The sequence below is a fragment of the Aureobasidium pullulans genome (assembly GCF_000721785.1).
Source record: "Aureobasidium pullulans EXF-150 unplaced genomic scaffold scaffold_11, whole genome shotgun sequence".
NCBI lineage: Eukaryota > Fungi > Ascomycota > Dothideomycetes > Dothideales > Saccotheciaceae > Aureobasidium > Aureobasidium pullulans.
The window spans coordinates 574,626-592,752 of NW_021941031.1; the positions used below are offsets into that span (position 1 = coordinate 574,626).

The 18,127-nt window shown below is 50.4% G+C and overlaps 9 protein-coding genes across 9 annotated transcripts; 2 read left to right on the plus strand and 7 right to left on the minus strand.

Annotated features, from left to right (window-relative positions):
* Positions 1-163: 163 nt before the first annotated feature.
* On the minus strand, positions 164-1,309 carry M438DRAFT_406451 (guanine deaminase). Its single transcript, XM_029909845.1, has 3 exons — positions 904-1,309; positions 613-822; positions 164-558 (listed from the first exon to the last, which is right to left on the minus strand). Exons 1-3 carry the CDS (start codon positions 1,190-1,192, stop codon positions 368-370), a joined length of 690 nt encoding a protein of 229 aa, XP_029759708.1. The 5' UTR covers positions 1,193-1,309; the 3' UTR covers positions 164-367.
* A 146-nt stretch (positions 1,310-1,455) lies between these two features.
* M438DRAFT_298746 (uncharacterized protein) lies at positions 1,456-3,512 on the minus strand. Its single transcript, XM_029902001.1, has 2 exons — positions 2,429-3,512; positions 1,456-2,363 (listed from the first exon to the last, which is right to left on the minus strand). The coding sequence occupies exons 1-2, from the start codon at positions 3,063-3,065 to the stop codon at positions 1,573-1,575; spliced, it is 1,428 nt and encodes a 475-aa protein (XP_029759709.1). The 5' UTR covers positions 3,066-3,512; the 3' UTR covers positions 1,456-1,572.
* On the minus strand, positions 3,406-5,016 carry M438DRAFT_346472 (Allergen Alt a 6). Its single transcript, XM_029905681.1, has 4 exons — positions 4,932-5,016; positions 4,439-4,878; positions 3,943-4,383; positions 3,406-3,887 (listed from the first exon to the last, which is right to left on the minus strand). Exons 1-4 carry the CDS (start codon positions 5,010-5,012, stop codon positions 3,533-3,535), a joined length of 1,317 nt encoding a protein of 438 aa, XP_029759710.1. The 5' UTR covers positions 5,013-5,016; the 3' UTR covers positions 3,406-3,532.
* A 1,306-nt stretch (positions 5,017-6,322) lies between these two features.
* Positions 6,323-7,000, minus strand: M438DRAFT_275766 (uncharacterized protein; the record flags this gene model as incomplete). The annotated part of the gene is made up of 1 exon (XM_029900809.1): positions 6,323-7,000. One exon carries the CDS (start codon positions 6,998-7,000, stop codon positions 6,323-6,325), a length of 678 nt encoding a protein of 225 aa, XP_029759711.1.
* A 1,432-nt stretch (positions 7,001-8,432) lies between these two features.
* Positions 8,433-9,152, plus strand: M438DRAFT_336130 (uncharacterized protein; the record flags this gene model as incomplete). Its single annotated transcript, XM_029903861.1, has 1 exon — positions 8,433-9,152. One exon carries the CDS (start codon positions 8,433-8,435, stop codon positions 9,150-9,152), a length of 720 nt encoding a protein of 239 aa, XP_029759712.1.
* A 496-nt stretch (positions 9,153-9,648) lies between these two features.
* On the minus strand, positions 9,649-10,813 carry M438DRAFT_366208 (uncharacterized protein). The gene has a single exon (XM_029907861.1). The coding sequence runs from the start codon at positions 10,723-10,725 to the stop codon at positions 9,769-9,771; it is 957 nt and encodes a 318-aa protein (XP_029759713.1). The 5' UTR covers positions 10,726-10,813; the 3' UTR covers positions 9,649-9,768.
* Positions 10,814-11,673: 860 nt separating this feature from the next.
* On the minus strand, positions 11,674-12,804 carry M438DRAFT_346474 (putative arginase). The gene has a single exon (XM_029905682.1). It carries the CDS (start codon positions 12,647-12,649, stop codon positions 11,759-11,761), a length of 891 nt encoding a protein of 296 aa, XP_029759714.1. The 5' UTR covers positions 12,650-12,804; the 3' UTR covers positions 11,674-11,758.
* A 938-nt stretch (positions 12,805-13,742) lies between these two features.
* Positions 13,743-16,587, plus strand: M438DRAFT_346475 (uncharacterized protein). The gene is made up of 7 exons (XM_029905683.1): positions 13,743-13,995; positions 14,304-14,386; positions 14,450-15,286; positions 15,340-15,522; positions 15,576-15,731; positions 15,789-15,972; positions 16,029-16,587. Exons 1-7 carry the CDS (start codon positions 13,903-13,905, stop codon positions 16,485-16,487), a joined length of 1,995 nt encoding a protein of 664 aa, XP_029759715.1. The 5' UTR covers positions 13,743-13,902; the 3' UTR covers positions 16,488-16,587.
* Positions 16,588-16,813: 226 nt separating this feature from the next.
* M438DRAFT_35436 (uncharacterized protein) lies at positions 16,814-17,851 on the minus strand. The gene has a single exon (XM_029906948.1). The coding sequence runs from the start codon at positions 17,529-17,531 to the stop codon at positions 16,905-16,907; it is 627 nt and encodes a 208-aa protein (XP_029759716.1). The 5' UTR covers positions 17,532-17,851; the 3' UTR covers positions 16,814-16,904.
* Positions 17,852-18,127: the final 276 nt, after the last annotated feature.

The following is an 18,127-nucleotide window of genomic DNA, read 5'->3' on the forward strand; positions in this document are numbered from 1 at the left end:
TACAGGCATGGGTGTGGGAGATGGCTAGAAGTAACAGTACTTAGCGCACGGGGAGGCTTGAGAACTTGAAAGGTAGACTGCTTGATGATGTGACATGCTATGAGACTTGCTAGTACCTGGGTATCGTCTCGAAGACATGGAAGCCACGATCAATCCTGGTCTTGTGCAAACGGGCGAAGAGATCTCACCAAGCTCTCCATTGGATAAGCTACATAAATCCAAGACTCGACGTCAGAATACAGATTCGTGTCGGCCATAACCCACGGTCAGTTTACAGAAATACAGGCCCGCTCACCGATCCCACAATGCAGGGTTCACTGCACTTTGCTCAACATCTCCTTTCTCGTGGGCCTCACATCTTGACAGATCAAACAACAGCACATCCTCCTTGGGCTCCCCTCTGACAGCCCACGGGACAAGGATACGCCGGATCATACTGCCACAGGAAAAACGGATCAGTCTCGTTGACCGCGACATTCGCGATCAACTTCGTCTTTGAAGGTAAATCTCCCGATTCCTTGAAAATCTCATAACTAGAGATGCGGATTTGACCCCAACCTATTCCAGCAAATCAGTAAATGTCCAGATGTAGAAAAAGGACTTTGTACTCACCACGTTGCACCAAAGTATCGATAGAAGTACCATAGATATATTCTTTGAACCCAGCCCATCGGATAGCAGAAGCGCACATGGGGCAACTTTCTGCATTCGTATAGAGTGAAAGACTGGAAAATGCAGATTGGGCTTGGGAAGCAGTGAAGTTGTATCGTCCAGTGGGGTCTGTGAGGATGGATGTGCAATTCGCTATTGCTGCTATTTCGCCTGTTGTATGTCATCATCAGCTTCCATATCATTCCACCATACGGGAAGAAGGAGAAGAAAGGTAAGAAGAGACAAGCTTACCATGTAACGTAGGATTCCCAGTCTTGCTATTCTCATTAATTCCTATACAGACCAACTCTCCCAAGCCATCGGGGGTGACAGCGGTGTGATTTACGATTACAGTGCCGAAAGCTGCAAAAGGACAAGGTGAGGAGAGGAGAGACAATGCTTCATTGGCTTTACGCATCCAGTGTACGCGGGTTGAGTAGGGGATTGAATTGACAGTCAGACCTGTTGCATCGATTGCGGCGAGGGGAGATTGGTGTGCGAGGGTTAGGGGGAGGAGGGGGAGGATGGGGAGGAGACGCATTGTTGAGATCAAGTCGGCTTTGTGGGATAGGAATGATCTGAGAAGTGGATGGTAGAGAGTATGCCGTGGAAGAAAGTGTATACATGTAGTAGAGATTCGTTTAGGCGAGGCTGGGTTAAGCTTTGCGGGCAAGCATATGGAGCCTATCTTGATCGGCCATAGATAAGGATGTTGCTTGCTTGTACAGACATGATAGTACTCTCGAAGTATAGGTGCAACAACTATGGTCGACGAAGTCAAGAAGAAAGCAATAGCCTTGTTAAGAGCGAGTGGTCAAGGCAAAAAAGAACGCCCTTGATTTTGAAGCCTTGTTCAATTATACAAAGATGAAAATAATACATACAGAATACATCTACATTTGACATCAACATGTTCTTCCTCTAGATGCGAGTCTTGACAGTGCCCTTCTCGAGCTCGCCGATGATGCCACCACCGCTCAAAGTCCACTTCTCACCGACCAAGTTGTCGTTGACGGTTTGACGCAGCATACCACTCTTGGCATAGTATTCCATGATGCTTCTGGCCTCTTCTCTGCTCAAGCCCTTGATCTGCCATACATCGACGCCGTTCAAGATGTCGATTGTACGCTGGTCAACCTTAACCCAAGGGTCCCATTGAGGAGCGTCCTTCTTTTGTGCGAGAGCTGCGTTGAGAGCGACAGCATGGTCGAAGCCAGGGACACCAGGTCTGTTGCTGCCAGAGTCTGTAGCGAGGACGATGCCGCCATTTGAGAGGGTTTCCTTGCCAGACAGCAGCTTGAAGAAGTGGTTCACGATGGCGAGGTCGTGGGCGTGGATGGGCTCGACGTCAGGGTTCATGTATGCTGAGTCGCGCATGACGTGGGCAATGGAGTCGATAGTGAAGATGACGGGAGGACGCTTCAGGCCTTCACCGCTCTGCGAGGGTGCGGTCAATTCAGACCAGAGGGCGTTGTAGATTTCGGAGGCGATATCTGGGTCTTGGGCACCCATCATGGCGAAACGGTCGAGAGAGATGTTTGACTGGACGGGAATGGAGAGGTCGTGCTGTTTTGACAGACGCAGCTTGGAGAGGACTGAGTGATTTGCTTTGGCGATCTGGCCTAGCATGGCCGCTGCGAAATGTGGTTGGTTGTAGATGCCGGGCTCGTTTGAGGGTGCGTAGGACGTGTGTCCCAGGATCAACTCCTTGGCTGTACAGAGTCAGTATGATTCGGTCTTTCTCTTTTTCACCTCTGAACTGCTCCAATGCCCATACCTTCGGGAATGTGTACGATGATCCAGCCCTTGAGCAGAGCCATGGCCTTGGCCTGCAAAGCCAGAACACTCTTTCCTGAGCCACGCTCTCCGTATATGACACGGCGTACTGAAGTCTTCTTGGACTCGACATCCTTCATCAACCTAGCGACCTCTGCCGTCTCTTTGCGTACCAATGTTGCTGGTCTTCGGAAAAGGCTCCATCCTTGAGTTGGCTTGAAAGCTTCGGTTGCGCGCAGAGCGTCAATCACCTCATTGCTGAGTCCCATGACGTGACCCTCGATAGCGGCATCGTGAATGTTGGTGGCAGAGAGGTTGTCAAGTCCCTGGACCTCGACGGCGTTGGTGTTGGACAGAACGACTCTCTTGCGAATCGCTTTGCGTTCTCCCTCTCCTGGCGGCTTTCCTGTTCTTCCTCCAGCTTGTCCCTTTCTGATCTTTCCCTGCTTGCTGAATGATGCGTTAGCACCGCGGCCGGGCTTAACGACGACGGCACCCTTCTTCTTGACGGGGTTGGCTTCCAAAGGCGCGCTTGTCGAGAAAGCTGCTGTCGCCTGTGCTGAAATTCGTAGTGAGCTCTGCTCTAATGTGCTCACTGCCGGCCTGGCAAGGCACCGCAGACAGATTGATCCAGACATGTTTGCGACACGGTGAATGTGCTTGCGCCTGCTGTACGCTCATACACTTTCAAAGTTTCCCAAGTCCGCATCTCGCCAAGCCGCTCGCCGATGGATGAGCATCATAATTACTGCTTGCATAACTTATTGCATAACTTATTGCTCCCCTTACACAAAATATATAAATTCCATATGCCGCGATAATCGCTAGCTGTAAGAATACATGGAGGTTAAAAGGGCGCCCACTGAGAGCTCAATCGTGGCATTCCCTTTCGTAGAGCTGGCATGCATTGACTAGGCAAACATCATGCGCTTTACATCAACTCATAACACAGTCACAGATTGCTAGGACACCCATAAGTTTGTTTGTTTGAAGTGTTTCATTCTTGTCGTCGTCAAATTTTAAGAAAAGGGATATATGTGTGCAATAAGAAACCTGACCGTCCTCTGTCCATTTTTACTCCCGTGTCATCAAATAAAGAGGAAATTTACATGTTGACAGAGGTGCGGAACTGGGTACCGGCGTAGACGGCACCGCTGCCGAGCTCCTCCTCGATACGGAGGATCTGGTTGAGCTTGGCGAGACGCTCAGATCTGGCGGGAGCACCAGTCTTGATCTGACCGGCACGGAGGCCGACAACGATGTCAGCAATGGTGACATCCTCGGTCTCACCAGAGCGGTGAGAAACCATGACACCCCAGCTGGCACCGAAAGCGTCCTTGGCAGCCTGGATGGCCTCGGTGATGGTACCGATCTGGTTGACCTTGAGGAGGAGGGCGTTGCAAGCCTTGGTCTCGATGGCCTTCTTGATGAAAGCGGGGTTGGTGACAGTCAAGTCATCACTGGAGTCATGTCAGCATTCTTGTTGTCTACATCTTTCTGGAAGTAAACACATACCCGACGATCTGGTGGTCGTAGTTCTTGGAGAAGTAGCTCCAGGCCTCCCAGTCATCCTCAGCGAAGGGGTCCTCGATGGAGACGATGGGGTATCTGGAAGCGAGGTCCTTGTACTGGTCGGCAAGCTGCTCGTAGGTAACCCACTTCTCGGGGTCGGACTCGGGGTTCTTGAAGTCGAGGTCGTACTTCTTGGCGTCGGTCTTGTAGAACTCGGAGGAGGCAACGTCCATGGCGATGTTCATCTTGCCAGTGTAGCCGGCCTTCTCAATGGCCTCGGTGATGAGCTGGAGAGCCTCATCGGCGGTCTGAATGTCAGGGGCAACACCACCCTCGTCACCGACGTTGCCGGCAGACTGGCCGTACTTCTTCTTGGCGAGGGACTTGAGGTTCTGGTAAACCTCAGCACCCCAGCGCATGGCCTCGGAGAAGGTAGGAGCGTCCCTGGGAGAGAAGGTCAGTCAATGCTTGATGGAGGCTTCATGGCAGCAAAACTTACGAAGGAACGATCATGAACTCCTGGAAAGCGAGACGGCCACCGGCGTGGGAGCCACCGTTCAGGACGTTCATGAAGGGAACGGGAAGGACGTAGGGCTTCTTGGTGCCGGCAAGGTCGGAGATGTGAGCGTAGAGGGGAACACGCTTCTCAGCAGCGGCAGCCTTGGCGACGGCCATGGAGACACCGAGAATGGCGTTGGCACCGAGCTTGGTCTTGTTGGTGGTACCGTCAAGCTTGTTCATGAACTCGTCGACGGCGCGCTGGTCCTTGACGTCGAGGTTCTCCTTGATGAGAGCGGGAGCAATGACATCGTTGACGTTGGCGACGGCCTTGAGGACACCCTTGCCGCCCCACTTGGTCTTGTCACCATCACGGAGCTCGCAGGCCTCGTGGGAACCGGTGGAGGCACCGGAGGGGACGATGGCGCGGTGGAGACCGGACTATGAGTGTGTGAGTCGACTGCCCTCTTTGTTTAAAGTAAGATTGTTTTTACCTCAGTGACGAGGTCGACCTCAACGGTGGGGTTACCGCGAGAGTCGTAGACCTGGCGGGCGTGGATCTTCTGAATAGGCATGATGCTGAAGGAGGACTTTGTCAGTACAAGTTTTGGAGGTTGCGAAGACGCGGGGATGATGTGTAGATCTCTTGAGGAAAGCTGGGAGCTCAAAGGACAAAGCTCAATGCTCAGGAAGGCATGACAGGGTCCTCGGCTATAGCAGGGTCAAGCAGGAGCGTCATGAGGAACGGAGGGGTGCTGTCTTCGGGCAGAAACGGAGAGCTCAGAGCAGTTGACTCGAGATCTCCGGACACACCCCGCAATTGACGATGCTGCTAAGCTCCTAGAGTTCCCGGGGAGGTGGAGGAAGGTGTTTCTTACATTTGAGTTGTGGTTTGTGGATGTAGAAAGGAAAGAGAGGTTTGTGGTGGTGGACAGCAGGACTTTTTGAACGCTCAACCCCTCCTAAGCACCCAACAAAGCTGCTGAGCTATGCACAGACCACTCGGACTCCGACTCACCTTTCTTCACGTTTCCAGGGTGCAGCCCGCCGTGATCGGGCCGAGAGAGCTGTTGCTGGAAGAGACACGCCAACGCCTGCCATCACGACACTTTGAGCTTCAGTTCATCTCTGAGATGCTCATACGAGCCATAACGTGATGTACTCCTGCTGAGCAATGCTGTCAGCCGCAGAACCGCCTTGATGTTGGGACTGTCGACCGCCATCTTGCTGCTAGCTATGTCGTCTCTTTGCTTCTTTTCTAATCGTATCAGTCTTCTCCGGCCTGAGCGGAGATTGCTCACACACTCCGGCAGAGGGTACCCGTGTCACAAATATCACGTATCACTGGCGGCCGACTCCGTTGTATGGACATCGATCTTTTCATATCGTCAACCAATGTGCATGTCAACTCCTTAATTGAACGTCGACATGATACGCTACCATGCGATCAATGGTCTGATATTTGATTGTTCTCTACGAGCACGTCGCGTCGTGACTGCTGCGCGTGGCTTGCTTGGCCACCTCGAACAGCCAGGTGTCTGCAGGCGTTAATAACATACCAACTCATACTGTTCATCGGCTGCAGAACATCACCAATGGCTAGATTCTTGGGTAGTACACACCATTCCACGATCATTGAAAATACAGAGCATATGGACAAAAGGTTTCGATTACGACAAGGTAAATACTCAAAAGAATACTCTCGTCATCTATCCATCCAAAAATTCATGCCAGAGGTTCAATATCCTGCCTCCGACAACGCAAAAGATGCAGAAAAGAAAAGAGAAAGGGAAAAGCTTGTTTTGGTTCGGACGTCCAACTTCGCGACTGGTTCAGGCTAAGGCCAGGCAAAGAGTTGCTGACCGTCTAACACAGTAGGCACGGTCTAGTAGACTTGACCAGGAGCGTCACCCCATCCGTTCCAGATCTTAGGGTGGTACTTCTTGCCCCAAGAGCTGAATGCAGGGTCACGGCGCTGCAAGCTGGCGTAGTACTCCATCTCCTCTTCCTCCTCAGAGCTGCCAGTCTCGGCGGGCTGAGCAGCACCAGTGGTGGAAGCAGATGCGGTGCTAGTAGCAGCGGCATCACGACGGTAGACCTGGCCAGGAGCATCACCCCATCCGTTCCAGATTTTAGGGTGGTACTTCTTTCCCCAAGATGAGAAAGCAGGGTCGGCCTCACGGCGGTAGACCTGTCCGGGGGCGTCACCCCAGCCGTTCCAGATGTGAGGGTGGTACTTCTTGCCCCATGAAGAGAAGGCAGGATCAGCCTCACGGCGGTAGACTTGGCCGGGAGCGTCACCCCATCCGTTCCAGATCTTGGGGTGGTACTTCTTGCCCCAGGAGCTGAAAGCGGGGTCGGCCTCACGGCGGTAGACCTGTCCAGGAGCATCACCCCATCCGTTCCAGATCTTGGGGTGGTACTTCTTGCCCCAAGAGGAGAAGGCAGGGTCGGCAGCAGCCTCAGGTTGAGGTGCGGCGACGGGCTCGGGGTTGGCCTCAGCGGCAGGGGAGGCCATGGCGACGGTAGCCAGGCCGGCGAGTGCGATAGTGGTGAACTTCATGACGAAGTCTGATTTTTTGTATAAGGTAGAGAGTGTGTGGGATACTCAGAAGGTGAGTGGGCGATGATAAGACGAAGGCAAAGCCTCTTTTATGTTTCGCTGATCTGTTTCGCGTTGGAACAGTATGTCAATAAGCCTGGATAAAGGCGTGCATCTTGTTCATGTTCAGCAGCAGTATATCTTGACGAGACCGGGCCTCGATCTTGCGCGACTAGAAGACTTGACAATAAGGCCTCAAAGAATGTCTCGTCAGAAGATGCATTCGAACCATGATGAGGAGATTAGAAGGCAACATTACTCGCAGGCGACACAAGGGTTGACCCAGCAGCACATACTCAGTCGAAAACATTTGTCTTGGACATGTATCTCGCTTTGTATGCTATAATGGAGTAGCTGGACGTTGGAATAAAGCCTCGAGAAGGCGTTGTCTTGGTACGCCGAATCCTGGCTTCAATAAGCCGAGTCGCATTTCCGTATCGGGTGCTCAATAACCAAAGCTGCTCTCGAGCCCCTACTGACTTTGTTGGCAATTCTTGATAATACCCAGAAGAGCATACGAGTGCAACACTTGCAACGTATTTACCACATCGAAGCTCATCAGGGAACTGCTTCCTGCACTGTGCTGCGTAAGTACACGCTGATGGTTTTTCGTGGTCACGATTTGCGAGGTCGATGCTGCATCTTGAAATCTCTATTAAAAGTTCTGCTTGGCTTTGTTCACGAATCGTCAGTTATGGAAGTCTAACATGTAAGGTGAGCTCTAAATAGCGAAGTTTAATCAGCGTGGGAAACAAGTTCAGCGACATACATGAACCAAGGTATTAACGCACAAGGTTGCTGCTTTGGCATGTAACAGGAACGGCAAGAGGGATGGAGAACTCCTAGTCTGGTTTGAATCGTGGATAAGAACAGAGATACGCAAAACTCTTTGCTGAACTGGACGTTCCCACACCACACCGGCCACCAACATAAAATACTTACCAAAAGACACAATTGTTTTCAGATCCATGAGGTTGTCCAAAGAGAGAAGGTAACATGTCGGCTCTCAGTGGACATCGCTCCACACTGCAAAAATATCGTGCATTTTGACAGAGGGCTTAAATTCAGCATCTGTCCCTCGCGCTCCCCTAAACTTCGGTCGTCAAATGCCGAGTTGTCCGTGGAGCGACTATCCAGCCAAATTCTCTTTGATCACGGCTTTGGCCACAGCAAACATGCACATCACAATGATGGGTGGGATGAGCCGAAGCAAGCAGAAGATTCTGGACATCGAGCTCTGGATATATGATCTTGTCAACCACCCAGACTTCAACGCAAATGCCTGACTTAAACAGTGTGCTCGGAACTCGATCATCCACGATACGTCTGCCACCAGCAACTTCATGACCAATTGATACAAGTGACTGACTTTCTCTGACGGAAACGCATCATCATGACACCAGCAACAAATATGACCCCCCAAGTACTCTTCAAGAAAAGCGGTCAGATGATGCACACTCTATGTTTCCTGATATTCGTGTGTATCATCTGCTCCACCTGCGCTATGGTTGGCCTCACCTGCTACGCCTTGTTGGCCGTCCCAGTCGTCATCTTTGCTATGCCTTGCCTGGTTCTCGTCTATGCTCTATTCTCCCTGGCTATCAATCATGTTTCTTGGTTCATTGTTCTGGTACTTCTCCTCTGGATCAACACCCCCGACCAGGGGATCCCACCTAAGCAACCCATTGTCGAACTAGAAGCCACGCCTGAAAATCTGATTCCATACAAAAACGAAGATCAAAGCTCGGGCAAATGGCAAGCTCCAACCAAACAGCAGCTTTTCCTCGAAGGCCAAACCCCGATCAATAAGCAAGCTCCTACCAAGCAGCAGGTTTCTCTCGAAGGTCAAGTTCCGACCAAAGAACAGGCTTCCGCGGAAGACCAAGCTGTAGAAGAAACTGACATCCAGACACTTTGGTCTAAGATGGAGCTACGCAATGGAATCGAAAGGGTAAAGCGCGAGGGAGGCGACGAACAAAGTTGGCGAGACTATCATGCTAAGATGGATGTTCCTGACTCTATTACACTGAATTATCTCGAGGAGAGATTCCAACACTGGCGTAAATATTTCGAAAAGGAGGTAGAGCCGAAGTTTTCTGCCACTGGGCCGTAGACTGCTGGCAAGCAGAAACGGACGTCGAAGTTGGTTGGTACGCATGCCACTGAGTTTCTTATAGCGGGTAGAATCGTGCCTGAGATGGAAGCCAAGTACCAGAAGTGGATGGGAGAACACGCAGTCTCCTGAAGACTTTGGAGATGATAACAAAGGACCCGTCGCCCGAGATGAGGCACCTCCACTCCGAGTGTATGGAACATCAAAGCAGCTTTGTTGGCTTCGAGACTAGCACTGACATTATCAGACAGAGCAACAATTGTCACAAGAAAACCAGGGTACACGAAATGCTGGTGTGAGATAAAGCGCATAGGAGAAGCGGCATGGAGAGATTCAATCAAAGTCAGCTTGGAAGTTGGAAGCAGCCCAAGTCAGACGCAAGGTCGATATCAAAACATTTGCAGCAAGCATCAAGACAAATGACAACGAATCATGTAGCACTCGGCAGTGCGGCACGCAGTGACGAGACATGGGATGTGTAGCGCGATCAAGAAGTGCTGCAATCATTACTGTAGCTAAGAATTGTGCAAGAAGAGCAAATGCAGAAGCCATCCGGCATCGTTACAAGAAATCGATAATCAGTGGAGTGTCATGCATGATGTTCTGTCCCGTCTCCTTATCTATGGAAGATATCCTCCATTCTTTCGATCTTGATCTGCGGAGGGTCCCACTCTCCAGAGCTAGTGAAGAGAGAGAAACCTGGTATGATGTGTCCAGATGATGAGCTGTTTAGTTGCTTGCCATGGACGTCCGACAAGGAGGATTCGATCGAGGCGTCCGGAGGTCTGGTGTCACTCTGTAATTCACACTTGATTTCGCGGCCTGTTGGAGAGGAGTCATCGACGGCCCAATTTAGCTCACCAGGAAGATGTGTTGGGAGACCGATCATGTATTCCGGTACGTGAGTATTCTGCTGGAATCGACGGACATCGACGACTCTCGAGGTGATGTCCTGCTTGCCACTCAAGTCTGATGTCAAGGTGTTGAAGTCGGATTCTGGCTCTGCTTTGACAATCCTCGAGCTCGTACTTTTTCGATGTCCATGAACCACTCGGTCGAAGCTCTCACTGGCCCCAGCCCTCTTGCGAGATTTCCCCTTGCATTGCTTCACGGTATTGGTGTGATTGGGATCAATGTCTCTTTCCACCTTGCCCACGGGTGGATCTTGCTGTTGTCTCCTCTCTCGGCGCCTGCGTCGTTTCTCCTGAGCAACCCGAAGATGACGCGGGCATTTCTTTCCGGCAACACAAGTACAGAGGTCAGAACGTACATGTCCAGCCAGAGTGTCAAGGGCCAGAGGTGCCGAATTGAAGGGGATACTCTGTTGAGTACCTTCGATCTGGAGACTGGGAGCCGACAGAGGTACAGTCGCAAGGTTCGAACAGGTGCTGATTGAGATGGTTTTTGGTTGAGTGAAGATTGACGTTTGACTGGTAGGTGTGGAGATATTGACACAACCATGTGCCACGGTGATGCTAAGCGATCCGGTATTTTCCTGAACACAGGATGCGAATACGGTGTTGCCGTTGACGATCAGGCGAACCTCCGTGGTATTGGCGTACCTTGTGGCCATCACTGATGATTTGAAAGAAGATGTTTAATGTTGTGCTGTATTATGATGGACGCAGTGTAGTTGTCGTGATTGTCAGAATGCAGGAAGCGAAGAAAGAAAGGGCAGGCCAGACGTATGTCACATGGTTATTGTGATTCTGGGAAGGTGCTGGACAGTTCGCCTTCCAAGATTTTGTTCCGATAGTTCGCTGACTCGAAGGGCCAAACACGTTCGTGCAATCAGTATGCTTGGTGAATGTTGAGAAGAGGTACCCCCTTGATTTACTACACCATATGAATTGTCAGGGCATTTTTGAGCACCCAGTAAGCTTTGAGAGACATACTGAGTGACTGCAAAAAGAGAGGATTATCATGCCCTGAATCGAACACCAGCCCTTTCCTCCTCCAATACATATTGCATCAGAATTACATTTAATTTGTAATCCTCTGACTTGGTGTAACGGCATAACCACTCTCATGATTTAATGAAACACTTGTTCGAATCTCCGACCTGTAGTCTTAATTGGCATTCCGTAAGCCCAGCCAGATGACCGACATCTGGTGACATTGATCAAGGAGATTTCCGAGGGAGTTTCCCCATAAGAGCTACGCTCTGGTTTTTTGCATCTTTTTGCTGATGGTAGATGGATTTTTGCTCAATCTATTTGGCTCGAGTTGTGCAACATCAATCACCAAGCTCTATGACTTTACTCGCCGACTCCTTCTGCCTACACTTGTTGATGTACTGTCCTGTCCCTATCATCATGATCTGACGCTTCCTAGTACCCGCTACCCTCTCGGCGCGTCTGCTTGAATCTTGATTTAACAGCTTTCAATCCAGTGTTTTTGCCGGCTGCGAGTCATGTTTGTATGATTATCTGATAGCGCCTTGGCCCGGCGGACTGTGACTACAACTAAAAACTTTCAGGCTCTGGAGATGGAGTCTCTCATGGCAAGGGCACACATTGAAATCGAAGTCTTGTGATTGCGCGCAAAATGAATGACGATTTTACACAAAAGCTATCCAAGCTTGTATATCAGATACACTTGCCGAGTCAAGACTGAGATCGCAGCAGACCGCCAGTCTCAATCAGAGACGACATGAAGGTAAAAATTGCACGCACTGCAATCTTTGCAATCTTGTCACCGTCACCTGCATGAGGGTCGAATGAACAGACCGTCAGAGATGTTGGAGCGACCTTCTTCGGTGTGAGCTCCATGCAGCTGATAAGATCCGATTCGAGAAGTCCTCCAGGCGATGGATAATCGTTGACTTTACCTAGTGTATCATCAAGGACATCGAGGTCGAGATGCACATGCGTACGGCCAAGAGCGCGAGCATCAAGCACATTTCCGAGTTCTGTCGAAAAGTCCACCTTTTTTGTAGAGTCGCCCCAGACCACGTCGAGTTTCATGTCCTTGACCTTCTGACGCGACTCATCTGAGATATCCCTGAGGCCGCAGTACACTAAGCGGTCAAGAGAGAGAGGTTTGAAGCCTGGCACGGTGGCAATCAGGTTGTGCCAGCTCTCTCCCTTGAGCATAGACATTCCCATAGCATCGAGATAGCCATTGGTGTTTGTGGACGGGGTTTCCAGGTCATCGTGAGCGTCGAAGTAAACAAAGCTGAGGTCTTCGAGACCAAGGCCTGCTGCTACGCCGACGGTAGCCATACAGTTTCCCGAGAGGATGAGAGGGAACGAGTTGTGGGCGCAAGCTTTCGAGACAGCGGTCGAAGTTCGCCGGAGAAGCTCGAAGCTCTTGCCAATCTCTCCTTCAAATTCATCGACCGCTTCGAGCTCTTCTATGTGAATGTCGATGTTCAATCCTTCGAGTTCTTTGATGATGCCAAGCTTGCAGATGCGATGGGGGCCGTTGCCAACACGGTGGTCGCGGAGACCCACATGGTAAGGTGAAAAGATCAGAGTGACAGAAGTTGGTGGCATTTTGTTCTCTTGATGAGTTGCAGGATGAGAGAGATTTTTTCGTAGTCAAAAAATATGAAGGTCGAAAAGACAGCATTGCTCCACGGACCTGAGGGTGCGTCACTGTTGCAATCCGGCTAACAATTACCCGGATGAGCGAGGTAACTAAACTCTTCTCGAACAGCACTACGGTTTCGCAACTCGTTCGTTGTTGAGCTTGTCATGATGAAGATCGCAGTGAATCTTGAACGCCTCTTCTCTTCGATTATTGGCAATCAATCATCTGGGCGATTCAGGAATCTTTGGAGAGCCGCACAGGAGAGCCAGTCTGACACGGCCTCATCTGTCGGCAATAGAAGATAATGCAAGAGCGCCAATGCCGCTGCCACCAGCAAAGACGTCGGATTATGCGTCTCGGATGGTGTTGCTGTATTGACCAGGCTTAGCCAGGTCGAACTACTCGAGAAAGGAGTGTAAGCCTGAATGGATCCGATGCACGCGTTGGCAAACCCGTAAGCAAAGAAGCCGGTTATGAGCACAAAAGCTCACCGCAAAGTTGTAGTTCGTAGAAACCATGTTTGAAGGACAAGATGTGAGCCTCGAGACAAGGGAGTTAAGAGTCGGCGTTTTCAGATGTTCACGATTTTGACTAAACTGACTCTACCTAGAGCTGAGCGTCTCTGCCTCAGTTGAGATATGACCTTCTGGCCTATCACCGTTGCTATCTCTCACGGTCGAAATCTATGGGCCAAAGTTGTGAGAGTATCCGAGTGTTAAGTAGCCAGGCATGTCCCGTACCATGTGATCTATCCGCGCTTGAAATACTTGATCGCACGATAGCGACCACTTCCGACAAGTGTTGCCACCACGGTATCCGGGATAGTCTCGTTATCTGCAGTGTACATCCGGGTAACAGTTGTCCAGATAGAGGTTCAGAGTTGCGGCAAAGGTTGCGTAAACTCCGTAGCGCACGTGCCACGTTTTCCTACTGAGAGCTAGGACCAACTGACTTGGCAGCGGTTGACATCCTCCCAAAAGTTGTTCCCTTCCACTCCGCTCGTGAACCACGTCAATAGCATCGTTTACTACAGTTGACATCCATACTTTGGTCAAGCACTTCATAAGGGTCCAGAGACGTCCGAGGTCCACGAGGGCTCTTAAACTCGACAAAGACTCTGTTCTCGTCTGAACATGCGCACTTCGACAAGCTGCCTTGCATCGTCAATGGCAAACCTAACAAGCCGCACGTAAAATACCATCACGCCGCACTTGGAATGCCAGCGTCACACGAGACGCAGGGCGAGAGTCGGCCAAAGCGGCAGCGGATCAGTCGAGCATGTCTTGGTTGTCGAACGAAAAGAACAAAGGTGAGCAATTTGCCTTGCTTAACTCTACCTCTCCGTGTGTAGAACTTTGTCACGCGCATGCTGTAGAAATGCACAATATTTCGAAGATCAGTGCTGTCCTCCACTGAGAGTGTGAAAGTTAGCGCTTCCTAGTGGAGGGATGCACTGGTCTGAAAAGCATTGTGCATTTCTCCAGCCTGGGTGGCCTTGATTGCGGTCGCGAGAAATAGCTAAGAGTAACAAACTTGAGCACATGGGGAGGTAGCATCCACACAGGTTCCAGCACACGTCCGCTACTGATGAGGAAATCGACTGATTTGGATTGAAAGTGCGACGGTGTTCATCCAATCTGCGGTGCTTGCAATCATCGTGAGGAACAATGCGAGTATCCTGAAGGTGAGAGCAAACGAAAGTATGCATAGCTGAGTCTATTCTGCTTTTTATGGAGGGCTGCGGAGCTCATCAGGTGAAACAGGAGGCCCACCAATGAATATGTTCATGCCCTTGAAGAGAGAGTGGCCTTTTTGGAGCAAGAGCTCGCCCAAGCAGATCGGATCAGCGCTCGTCTTCTTAGGAGCGGTGAATCAAATTCCACTACTCAAGACACGCCAAGTTCGGGCAAGTCGAACGCCACAGAGGAGACCGACGAAGTCGTGGAGATGCTCGGTCGGTTCACATTGGGCGATGCTGGTGACCTGAGATACTTTGGCGCGGCAAGCAGCTTCAACCTAGGACATAATGTTCCAACTCACGTCGCATCCGCAGCGCGTGCGCAAGAAGACGGACTACAGGCTGCTCAAATTTCTGGAATGCAAGACGTGCCGAATGAGCTTCGCGACCATCTGCTTGACCTATTTTGGCGGTGGCAGAACTCGTGGCAGGTGCTTGTACCGCAAGCATCCTTCCTTGATGATCTGCATACGGGAGTCATGGGAAGATATTGCACAGCCTTACTTTTGCGAGCTATCCTTGCCTTGGCGTCTCGGTACTCAGACAGGAGCGAGGTTCGAACAGATCCCAATGATCCCAATACAGCGGGTGCTGCGTTTGCCGCAGATGTCGATATCATGCTGCACTTCGAGATCCGAGCGCCAACCATATCTACAATTCAGGCAGCTGCTCTATACGGTCTTTACGTGAATGCTACCGACAATGAATCCCTGGCCTGGCTCTACGCTGGCATAGCTTCACGTATGAGTTTCAGTCTTGGCCTCCACGAAGATTGCTCCGACCTTGTGAGGTCTGGTGTTCTCTCCCGCCAGGCAGCTGATGCGCGTAATTTGACATGGAATGGCGTGTACATCGTCGATAGGTAAGAAAAACACGGCTCTGATTTACCCAGATCATCACTGACTTAGGCACAAGACTGTTTGGTCTCGGAATGGGACGACCAAGTGGCATTCTTTCGTCCCTAGCTCCAGCTGTCCCAATGCCCAGCGTGTGTTTTAAGGAACCAGATCAACACTCTAATGTCCCTGAACTCATGTCCCTCAACACCTGGCACACAAGCAAGTTATTCGAGATATCTTCTGATGCACTCGATCGCATGTAGGCGCTTCCGAACATTGAATTTCAAGACTTGTGCTCATGTGAAGTTACAGTTACTACAGACGACCACGATTGACTACTGTCAAGAGAGATGATACGATTTTGCAAACGTATTTGCAACTGACTGAGTTTTTCAACAAGCTGCCACAGTGCCTTAAGATATCCTCATCGTCTTTGAGACCAGCTCTGCCTCACGTGTATCAGCTACAGTACGCAGGAGAGACTCTGCCTCCTCTCATTGCCAGTCCGCTGATGCATCGATCCAGTCTACAGTACCATGTCACTCAGATCTTACTACACCGCCACATATTCCAAAGAGCCCTCAAGAAGAGTCGTGGTAATCCCAGCGCTTTGATAACTGAGCGCGAAAGCTATCACTCCCAAGTGTGCACAACGGCCGCGGACAAGATTGCACACATCTTTCGTTGCTACCAATCGAATTATACTCTGGTGAGTCGGCTGATGCATCTGACGATTCTTTCCCAAATGCTCACCTTTGTTCATAGCGATGTATCCCAATATCTGCAGTGCACGCTGCGTTTACAGCTGGGCTTGTCCATCTGGTAGATGCGAAAGACCCGGGAAATCCAAACCCAAGCAAGTCTTTAAACATGCTACGATTGCTCGTAAGCAGCCTCTACAAGATGAATATCGCATGGTTCTGGTGTAACCGTTCTATCATGGTGATAGAAAGCTTGACTGAGCAGTGGGGAGTGGGACTGCGGGATAAAGGCCAGGCTCAGCAGATCGATGAGGAGTCACAACGCTCCTTCGAGAGATACAAACTACTCGTACAAGGCTCATACCCTACTGATGCAACACGGGAGCGGGGCGTCTTTTCACAACCGACCTCTGAGAACACCTTGGAGGGCATGGGCTTTTTCGATTTTGGTCTTGACCTTGACTTCTTTGACCTAGGGAGGCTCTATGATGACTTTTGCGTTCCCGAAGGACAGAACACATGAAAGTCTTCTGCAAACCACGTCGGAACAGACATATACACTTGTGAGAGTTTACGGACAATTACTGCAGAAAGCCGAATTAATAAAATTGTCTGGTGCCCTGTCTCTTTCTTTCTTTCAAGTTTCGCTTGCAGTAGTATACCTATGACTATCCGCCTGTCTAGAAACGATCTTTAAATCTCCAGTGAGACATGTATAGAATGTATGCCTTGGTTCTTGGACATTGTCCACCGAAACCCTACTTCATACGAACTCTCAATGGACGCGTAGCCGGTTCTGAATGACATTGTGCATTTTGATGTAGGAACCAAGAGGCATGCCCGGTAGAAGAGGAGTTACAGTCTGAGCTACATCGACAGGTACCTTGCTGTCATAGGGGAAGATGATTCGCACCAGTACCAAAGGTTCATCTCAACCTCCTCAGGCACGGACTGACTTCCTGTCAAAAGGCAAGATGATTTTGAACTCGACGTGGATGTCCAAAGACTCCAAAGAGAGAACAGTGGAGCCTTTTCTCATCAAACTTGGAAGGTACATCTGTTGGAGAGCTTCGTTCACTCTCATCAGACCAATCACATCCGCCCCTGACTGTTGGGAAGCTTTCACCTTGGTTGGTGTGATTAGTACAGTAAGGTCTGCTTTTTGCTTCCATGTCCGTTGCTCGGACGTGAGTAGGAAGTGAATTGGTCTATCCGCGGCGACGGACAAGGTACGGTTTATGCTCCACGCCCTTCCTGCTCTTTTTGGTATTATCTCCGTGCTTCCCACTCTTCTTAGCCTTTTGTCCTTCCTTCTCACCTCCTCCAAACTAATGCCCTCTCTCCTCATCTTTGCCAGATCGAACGGTCCCTTCACATAACTTGGATCGCTCTCTGTATCGGGAGCATCACATAGCCAACATCTACACCGTCTGAGATATTCTTCGATGACGGCTCTGACGTGAATGGCGAAAACACCCATACTGGGAAAAGGCTTGCCGCACGGATGGCCCCAGACTCTTCTTTCTTGCTCGAAGTCGGGATATGTGTGAGGGTGGCCCCGGTACATTGAGTAACCTGGACACAGCGCGGTGAATCTGACGCGACGGCCTGGATATTATCGATCAGGAAGAACACCAAAAGCCTTCGAGAGGAAGATGGAATGGATGGGTGGAGAGGGAGGGTAAATGATGAAGGGAAGGCATACCCCAGAACTCCATGGCTGAGCCGTTGTTGTTGAAGACGCGGGTGAGGAAGGTGAGGCAATGGGTATCTGATAGCTTTTTCTTGTCGGCAGGTGCATGGTCTTCGCCGTCGCTGATGTAGGTGCTCAGGTCTATGTCGACTGGTGGGAGATGATTGGGTTGGATCATCCTTTGGGTTTGGAAGGCGTGGTGTGATGAAGATAGCAATGTAATTGGAAATGGCGATAAACGAAATTCGTATGTTGCTTTTTCCGTGATATTTGAGGGAGCCGCAGCGCCAACAATCTCATCGACAACAATAACCTCCCATCCATAGTACCACCACCCCGTATGCTAAACTTTGTCACGTGTAAAAAGCTGTAAAAACGCACAATGATCTTTGAAATCGATGCTAGGCCCAAAGAGAGAACTTTGAGAAGTTGTCCTCCGTGGACGAAGCGGTTATACTCACCATCGTGCA